At 31.7% G+C, this 9558-nt stretch overlaps 1 protein-coding gene across 1 annotated transcript; it reads right to left on the bottom strand.

The window, feature by feature from the left end:
- Positions 1–299: 299 nt before the first annotated feature.
- LOC128173265 (uncharacterized) lies at positions 300–6510 on the bottom strand. The gene is made up of 5 exons (XM_052838981.1): positions 6209–6510; positions 5567–5697; positions 3365–3480; positions 1623–1735; positions 300–415 (listed from the first exon to the last, which is right to left on the bottom strand). Exons 1-5 carry the CDS (start codon positions 6491–6493, stop codon positions 392–394), a joined length of 669 nt encoding a protein of 222 aa, XP_052694941.1. The 5' UTR covers positions 6494–6510; the 3' UTR covers positions 300–391.
- Positions 6511–9558: the final 3048 nt, after the last annotated feature.

The raw sequence follows: 9558 nt of genomic DNA on the forward strand, positions 1-9558 counted from the left end.
TTTTATAATACCTCTACTAATTTTTTCAATATATAAGAGGACTTCGATATCTTTTGCTGATTTACTTAAAATTCTTCGTTAATAGACTGAATGTCTGCAAAACAAACCGATTTTCTTTTTTAAAAAATGCGTACGTTCGATAAACTGATACACCCATGTTCGGAAAACTTCGCAATTTCCTCTAATCTAAGTAAAAGTTTCGAAATATTCCGAATAGAATCACGTACATGTATATTCATTATCGAATAAACTGACAACCTTGACGTTTTAATGACACATCAACAAAAACAAAAATAAAACAAACTCAGAGATGATATATTGCTCTAAATCTCTATCTTACTTCAAATGTACATTTACAGGCATATGTGTCAATGATTTTGTGCACATGACATCAGTTTGGAACATGGAAGACATACTAAAAGGAAAGTGAAATATAGGAAAATTGAAAATCATTTAAGGTCAAGATCTAGTATATAATTCCAGAGTGTCTTTTTGGTTCTAGAACCATTATGACGTCATAATTGATTTGAAGAATCTTTTTCCCGTGCTTTACGGCTTTAAAGGAATAGCACGTGCTATACTAATGGATCTGTTCAATAGACCGGAAAATCGGCGTAACAGAAATGTGAAATGTGAAATTCTTGAGGTGCTTAATTGACTTGACTTCGAGATAACGCATGTCTTTTAGTGACTTAAATTTACTTCGAGATAAGCGGGGTATTCGGGATTTTCGTGTTCGACATGCTGGTTTTTTTTTCAAATCTATATAGTAAAAATGGCCGGGACCACAGGTATGCCTCGAGATATCCTTGGTACATGTATTGGAAATCTCGGTGTTCGAGATACCGAAGTTTAACTGTATGTCTGTATGTAGAAAATTAAACAATATATTCTATGTTAAATCATGGGAAAAGTAATCCCGATACCTATATTTAATTTGACATCATTTTAAAGAGAGGTCAAGAGCTTGTTTAATTCCGTTTTGAGAGAGACTGGTAGCACTTTAGATATATCTTATTAGTCAAAAATGGACAAAACTCCGAAATTTGTTCCTCAATTCCTTCATATTTCATTGAAAATGACAGTTTGAAATATGATTTTTCATTGTGTTTACCAAACATTTAGCCCCGGAATACCCTATCACACAAAGCTATTGTTATGAAGCATCATTGAAAGAATTTATATCTTAAATTGTATGAACCTGTGGTCACCTTTCATTTACTAGATCTTGACCTTAAATTAAATCAAATTCATTCCAAATAAAGAAATTCAACAAAACTTATTTAGATAATATTGATGTCAATATAAAAGTTCAATATCATGCAAATATCAATACATATAAATGATTCAATCCAAATATTTATCAAAACAAATGTTTATAAAAACGAATTTTGAAAAGAAACGGCTTTGTACATTTTAGAACCATGTATTATCATTTATTTTATTATAAACAACGAAAGGATAGAATATATTTTGCAACATGTCAATAATAAGAACCTTTGATTAGTTTGCTGATAAAACTAAATGTAATTAAGGATTTTGAATATATACTTGATATTTTTTGGCAAAATCTGTTACAGACAGATAGTTAAGTAATTTCCATTGAAAATAACGTGACTTACCGATTTATGAACGAGCGGATCCAGGACACCAATCCAGTCCGTCAGAGACCAGGCCTTGTCAATCACCTTGACAACGCCATTAATGGCGTACAGCGGTGTTCCCGACACTCCACCTGGAAATGCAAAAAAAAATCATTTAAAAAAGTTATAATCTAATTATTAAGAAAAATATTCAAAGTTCAACATTAAATTTGATAAGTTACTACCAAACGAAGTTTATTAATCAGACTCCGTTAAAAACGTCATTTAATCAGTTGCATCAGTGTCCAACCCTTTGACTTTTATGATATACAGTCCACATAGAATAACAGTGCAAAATTTAAACACTGACTGTTCTAGATGTCGGAAATTTGTATCGTGTTCAAAAATATCTCAGAATGATGGAATGCCAATCAGTTAACAGTAAGGTGACTGAAGGTAGAAGACAGATGCCTGAGAGAGGCTGGAAAGTATACTAAAACAAAAAGACTAAACGGTAGCTGTAACCAGACTGAAATGTGACTAAGATTGGACTGAATGGAGACAAAAGGTGATTGAAAGGTAACTGAAAGTGATTGAAAGTAGACAGCAAAATGCTTCAAAGGAGCTAGAAGGTTGACTTAAACAGAAGGACTGAAAAGTGGCGTAAAGAAAACTGAAGTGTGAGTGAAAAAAAGACTAAAACGTGACTAAAAAAACTTAAAGGTAAACGAAAGAGGACTAAAAATTGACTGAAAGTAGACTGAAAAGTACTTGATAGGAGCTGGACAGTTTACTGAAAGAGGCAGACTGAAAAATGACTTAAAGAACACTGAAGTGTGTCTGTAAGAGGACTAAATAAGGATTAAAAGTAGACTTAAAGAAAAATGAAAAAAGAGGTTTGAAAGAAAATTGAAAAGTGACTGACAAAATTTTTTTAAAGGTAAATGAAAGAAAATTATTGAAAAAAAGATTAAAAAGTAAGTCAAATAAGAATGAAAAGTACATAAAAGAAGACTAAAAGCTGACTGAAAGAAGATTTAAAATTTGACAAGATTGCAGAACAGTGCCATTCGGTTCCCTTTTTAGACCTTTTAGTTAACATTCATTTGACTGAATAACATACGTTTATTCTGTGCATGTAACGGTCTGACTATCATAGTATTTTGATAACACGATTACAAGAATTGTCTTGTTTACAACAACGCAAAAACCATTCAAAGTCTGACAAGATGTAATATAGCCTTTTTAGATATAATCCTGTATGGTAGCGTGTTTTATCAATGTAGGGTGTTATCAGTACCCCTTGAATTTGAGTAGATTTTGTTGTTAAGTTGAAATAACGCATCATCAGAAAATGAATCTCTGATCGAAACGAGATTTCGTTTTATCAAAAGGATTTTGTCGACGGCACGCGGTACGGGACACGTACATCACAACCCTGGCATAGACTTTCGTTCTTACTTACTAAATTTTGATTTTAAAATTTAAAATATAAATTTTAGATTTCTATTTTTTATCCCAAAACTGAAATATTTTCGCTTATTTGACTTATATAAAGTTTACTTATCATCGTATCTTTCATAATAAAAAAATTACTGTTATTTTGGGTTATTTTTTACATATGTGTAATTGCACTTTAAGTTTACAACGAAATAAGATGGCGAACTATTAAATTTCATTGCATTGATATGGTTATCGCCTACGGATTTACCTATTCGTAAAACTGTTATTTTTACTTAATGCACAATGCATAGCCTTTTTCGGTAGTTTTCAATACTCACGAGTGCATACGTACTTCCAATCCATTCGAATATTCATGTCCACCCATGCATCAGCCATCTTGTGTAAGAATTGTGATTTTTGTATGCCCAACTGCGCAGCGATGTCTCCAAGCATGCTTTAAAAGATAACTTCACTGAAATGCGTTCATAATGACAAACATGTTTTGTTTGGAAACCAGACATACGAGGGTTGTTCAAAAAGTTCGCGGACAAGTTCGATTGTGAGCGGATTATTCGCATGATACCAGCGAAACTTTTCATATTCAATCTTGACGTATTTTCTAAGAAATATGTAAAGATTTGTTTATTATAAATGCACATTAAAAAATATACAGATTAATTATTTTGATAAGATGTGCTTCACGGAACATGTCAGCTTTTAATTGTGTTATATTGTGTACGCATATTTTCTAATTAAGAAAATGTACAGTTTGAGCGCATAAAAATAAACGATATTTCATATGATATCACAATAAGTTATGAAGGTCATTTAGTGAAAGTTTTAATTAAATTGAAGAATTTTGACCGTTTTATCGCCAAATATGGTCGACCAACGGTAGAAAATTGTGTCAAAAACGTTAACGTAAATGGATACCTTGGAGCACCGGGTCGTCATTAAATTTTGTGTGCACGCAGAAAAATCTCTGATGGAGACCAAAAGGTTCTTAGATGCTGCTTTTTTTATAGGACAAAGGTTTACAATTGGAAACACAATTGGAATTGTAGGTTTAAAAATGAAAATACTGATATATTTAGCTCTTGCAGCACCCCGACCCCCCATACAGCCCGGATCTTGCAACAATGGATTTCGCTTTATTTTCTTATCTGAAGTCGAAACTGTGCGATCAGAGATTTTCGGACCTAAATGATATACGATATGACACAAAAGACATTATACAAAAATTTGACAAATAATGGTGAGAACATGCGTTTTACAAATGGGTTAAATGGAATGAAGAGTGTGTGAACTAAAAGGTGTTTACTTTGAAAAAGAGTGACATGTTAAAATTGCCTTTCGGTAGCTTGACGTCACCTGACGTCGTGGAATATGAAATGGTGCCCGTTAATCCAATTCATGCAAAATAAATATCGCTGTATCTTTTGAAAACATCTTCAAAAATATGATTTTTTGCATACTTATTACGGGCCGCCGGAAGGCGGTCCGTTATTTGATACACATTTAAATATTGTCACTGCGTTTCTGCGGGATAGTTCTTTTTTAATAGAATTAATACTATGCTTATTTTTATGAATTAAACGTAAATTTGCATGTAGAAATATGTTTTATGCCTTTTAGAAAATATCACATATTTTTTTGTTTTACTCGTAAATGAAAGGTAGGCCATACTTAGTAGATTGTCGTATTTGGCGCGTTTTTATCGAGACTATAATCTATTCGGAAAATTTCGGAGTTCTTCATTCTTTTCAAAACAATGCATCAGGATCGGTATGCGGGACATACTAAAGACCTAAAATACGAAAGACCTGAATGTCATTAAATTTTATATAAATGATACATTTGAATTTCTATGTGCCGTGTCAAATAAAATGACTATATAATGCGTTAAGTTTTCATTCAATACAATGCAACAAAAAAAAACAAACAAAAAAATGGTTTGAAATTCATAATCTCCAAGAGAAAAATGATAAGTTGAACTTTTTATTAGAGTAATGTAAAAATCAATGTGTTCTCCATTACTTCATACTATGGCAATGATCATACAATTTCCGTTAGAAATGCTTACAGTAACGAAATCGATTCTTTATGATAATAGTAAAATGTTAAACTTCAAAACAAGTTGCTGAAAGTATATTAAAATTTACCATACAAATTAGTACAACCAACTCTTATTTTCTTCCTTGTGGTGTGTTTTTATGTAAACAACCAATGATTTATAAAACAATTATATTTTTGCGGCCCATTTGACGCTTGCGTCAATATGATTTCTTGTTTACATTTGGTAGTCATTTAATAAAACATACGTCATCCTACAAAGTACACTATAATTTTGCCGTAAATAACTTTGTCCACGAGCTTTTCTAACAACCCTCGTACTTGTCAAATATTATGAACTAAACTAGAATTTATCTATACAATATATTTATATAAAAATGCTCAAAATTTCGTTTTCAAAATAGGTGCAATTTCGACGACATAATTGAATGAATTGGCGGAATTAAGAGACGAATGAACATATGTACTTAGTGACATCCGTTTCAGACATGTGTTTGGTGGGTGCATTGGACAGTGGGTAGATGTTGTCATAGATTTTGGCAACCCAGTCAAACACAGCACTTGGAGACGATGCTAACTGGTAGACCGCCTCGGTTCCCTGTCAAAATAACAATAATTAAACAAACAAATGAAGAATTGAATAAACAGATTAATGGATGATTAAATGAACAAATGATTAAATTAATTAACCGATCAATAGATAATTGAGTAAATAAATAAATAAATAAATAAATAAAAAAGAGCATAAGTTAATAAATAAATAAATAAATAAATAAATAAATAAATAAATAAATAAATAAATAAATAAATAAATGAATAAATAAATAAATAAAAGATATATAAATACTAGTATTCATTTGATGAATAAGTATTATATCATCGATTTATTAAAAAAAAAGTGATCAGAAAGCGGGGTATGAATAAATATTATAATGGGCTATTAAACAGTTTTATATGTTATGTATTGCAAAAAAAGACGAATGTATTGTCGAAACTTAGAAATACAATAAAACAATAATGAAAATTTTTAAAGCATGCAGCAAGACGAATGTAAAATCAAATTAATATGTCCATTAATAAATAAAAATGACAGATAATTTAATATTTACCATAGATGCAAGGAAAGAATTCCTATGGTACGGAAGCGGAAACATATGAAGACGAAGCGTCAGCACATCTGGTCCATAGTGATTTGCCACTTGAAGCAGCGTAGGAAAGGCTTGTTTGCTGTCCGGACACAGCGGATCAAAAAACGCGTGAAGCTGCAGGTCGGTCAGATTGTTGGATTGACTGTAAGCATAAACGTACCCTTGGGGACGAGGTGGGACCGGAACTTCCTGAGCATGCGCAATAATTGTTACGCAAAATATTACTGTGCATCTGAAACCCGTCATTTCGGTACGGCGTCGGAGTTAAAAATGGCTCTAAATGGAAGATTTGATAGTTATATAATGGAAGCCTCAAATTCCTACGTGACTATGTTCTGCATGTACCAGATGCCTAATTGAGTTACTGAGTAGTCATGAATTTATGGGGTATTAAAACAACGAAACGGGTATCGCTATCAGGTTTTGTAAACATCTTGATATTTCGATTGAAAGGTAGGCACACATTTTTTCTAAACTTCATCTCATGTACACATGAAATAAACTTTCAAAATCGTCTGATTAAATTTTGTGAATAGTTTATTTTGAAGAATTTGATGTCTTGAACATGCACACGCCCGTGCATTTTATATTGCTGATATTAGTCGGTTAATTGCCTAAATTCATCGTTCGTGGTCTAAAATGATCATGTTATGAAGAATTTTACCAATATATTACATAACTAATGTGGTTTATTAGGTTTTTATTTTAACATTAATTTGATAAATAAAAATCCCGCATTCGTCATTTTAATACAACAGGATACATGCAGGAGACATGTATTTTACATATTCAGATGCACAGTTTCATATATTTAATGTTAAGTTTAGTTGATATACTTATCTTTTAACTTTTCATATTCATTTTGTCTCGCTGAAATAAACATGTTTTGCACATTTTTTTTTTGGTTATTCATGATATTAAGATGTTATGTATATAACGGGGTCATTAAATGCCAGTAGCTCTTATCAGTAATACCGGGTAGAAAATAAACAAACTATATAAACAAACAGCCTACCAATTAAAAACTCAATCATTTTGCGAGTATTTTAAAATCTTGACCCCTGAACTCCGTAGCAAACTTTACTTTTACAAGAAAAATGTAAAGCATATCTAGTCGTGTTGTAATTTTTTTATTTGATGAAACAAAGTATATGAGAATGAAGCAGAATACTTACAATTACTCAAAAAATTCATTAAATTGATTTGATGGATCTTTTCCCAATAGTTAACGACTTAAAGAAATTATGTAAAAAATGAAAAATATGAGAGAACTTAATTATTTCATTTTCACTTTGCAAGAAGTAAGACCTTGACCCTCTGTATATTACTGACTTTTGAACTCCAACAAGCCGATCTTACAGATCAAATACAGTTTCACTGAGGGGTCTGTGATTACCAATGAAACAATAGTACGACTTATGGCAATCACTTTAATAAATGATTATTTGTCATAAACTGTCAAATGATTTTACTTAAATTAATTAAACCATACATAAAAACGAATCTGACATTGATAGTTCTGAATAAATCCTGCACGTTGAAAATCTTTTCATTGGACTGAAACAATTTCTTCCTTTTTTTTCGTTGTGGGGTTTCTCTCAACCGCAGGCATGGGGTATTTGTAGTCATTGCAGAGAAAATATAAATCCTATGAATACGTGATTGCATGCACAGTACAGTTAAGGCGGCATATAAAAATATCGGCATTTTTTGTAATGAAAACACATATACTTTAATTCAACTGGCATGTTGTATTTTCTCCAGTTTGGTGTTTCGTTTGTTCGGTGCACAAATAAAATAATTAAACTGAATTAAACTTAAACGAATAAGCGAGAACTACTTTCTTAGAAAATGTTGAGGACTTGTATTTTGCTGAAATAAAAAGATTGACAATGTGCACTTATATTCCTTGATTGTATTCGACTAGGTAGCCTGTTCTTAACACAAAAAGCTGCTGCTAGCTGTTAAAAGTTATAACCAATTGTGCTAGGATGAGCGATGTGGCCCTTGGGCCTCTTGTTTTATGATGAATTGTTCAATTCTCCCATGTACACGTGAAATTTAGGGGTTTTTTTATATAACTTCTATTTATATATAAATTTGCCATTGCGACCTGTTCTCTGTTTTGTGTCTGTTTAGGGCAGTGAAATCTGACCTCTCTTCGTGTCTGTCTACCCCGTCCGCGTCCGAGTCCACTTGTAGATCTAGATCTTCTGATGACAGATCTAGGTCTCCCTCTATCATAAAAATCCCCAGCAGTTGATGATGATGATTAAAATATTACAGAAATAACGTCTTATCTTTAACTGCCGTATTTGTCATATTGTCTAATTAACCTTCTTTGTCATTTTTCTCAATACGACATCAGTTCTCAGTATACCGTTTTTAATAGGTTTAAATGCAATGTAATATAGCATTGAATGATTCATTTTTGACGTCGTCGTGTCAATAACTGCCGTCAGGTGAGCAGACAAATTGAATAACGCGCGTTAGCGCGTTATGATAATTTGTCTGCTCACCTGACGGCAGTTATTGACACGACGACGTCAAAAATGAATCATTTAATGCTTATATTTACATTCCCTTCCTGAAGAAATCAATTGTTTACTTAAATAAATCGATATAAAGTGCAGATCACGGAGGAAGTGAATAAGTAACAGCAGGAACAGCTGTTTTGTAAAACCGGTTTAAACTGGTTTTCACATAGACTGTTGGAATGAGATCGACGAGCATGAAAATATAATCCATGATAAATAACTCTTGAAATGGTGCTTTAAACAATAAAGTCAACTTTTTTGTTGAATAATTATAAAACATGGTGTTTTTACAACATTCATGAAATACATTTTTTAACAAATAACATAGAAATCACTGTTTGAGAACTACTTATGTAAATTAATCGTAAATTCATACGCAGTGAATAGGTGTTGCATTTAGAGGCATTTAAACGTCACGGAATTTAATGGAAAAACACAGTAGAATGTAAATATTATATTATTAAAAAAGCAGAATGCTTACTTCCATGAAATCGAAAGTCAGGTGATCTTTTCTGTTAAATATTCAGACAAAATTTCGGAGAGTTTTGTTTTGATTGTTTCTCGTTTTTAACTTAAGAACAATGTTCTTATAATCAAAGAAACAATTAGAATATTCATTTATAAATACATATATAATACGAAATCGGTGTTTTATTGCCAAAAATATGCTTCATAATCGGACTAATCAGCTTTGTTTAAAGTATATAATCAAAATCACTATCATTCAAGCCAGTCACTGAACGTCTATCCATTTACTACGCATCTCAATCTTGT

This window comes from Crassostrea angulata, chromosome 2 (genome assembly GCF_025612915.1).
Source record: "Crassostrea angulata isolate pt1a10 chromosome 2, ASM2561291v2, whole genome shotgun sequence".
In the NCBI taxonomy this organism is placed as follows: Eukaryota; Metazoa; Mollusca; class Bivalvia; order Ostreida; family Ostreidae; genus Magallana; species Magallana angulata.

Bases quoted from the DNA above. Each gene is read 5' to 3' on its own strand.
- LOC128173265 (XM_052838981.1), bottom strand. From the start codon at position 6,493: ATGACGGGTTTCAGATGCACAGTAATATTTTGCGTAACAATTATTGCG. The intron at 1,736-3,364 runs GTGAGTATTGAA...TTGCATTTCCAG, and splicing joins TTGGAAGTACGTATGCACTC to GTGGAGTGTCGGGAACACCG. The intron at 416-1,622 runs GTAAGTCACGTT...CTTTCCTTTTAG, and splicing joins ATCCGCTCGTTCATAAATCG to TATGTCTTCCATGTTCCAAA.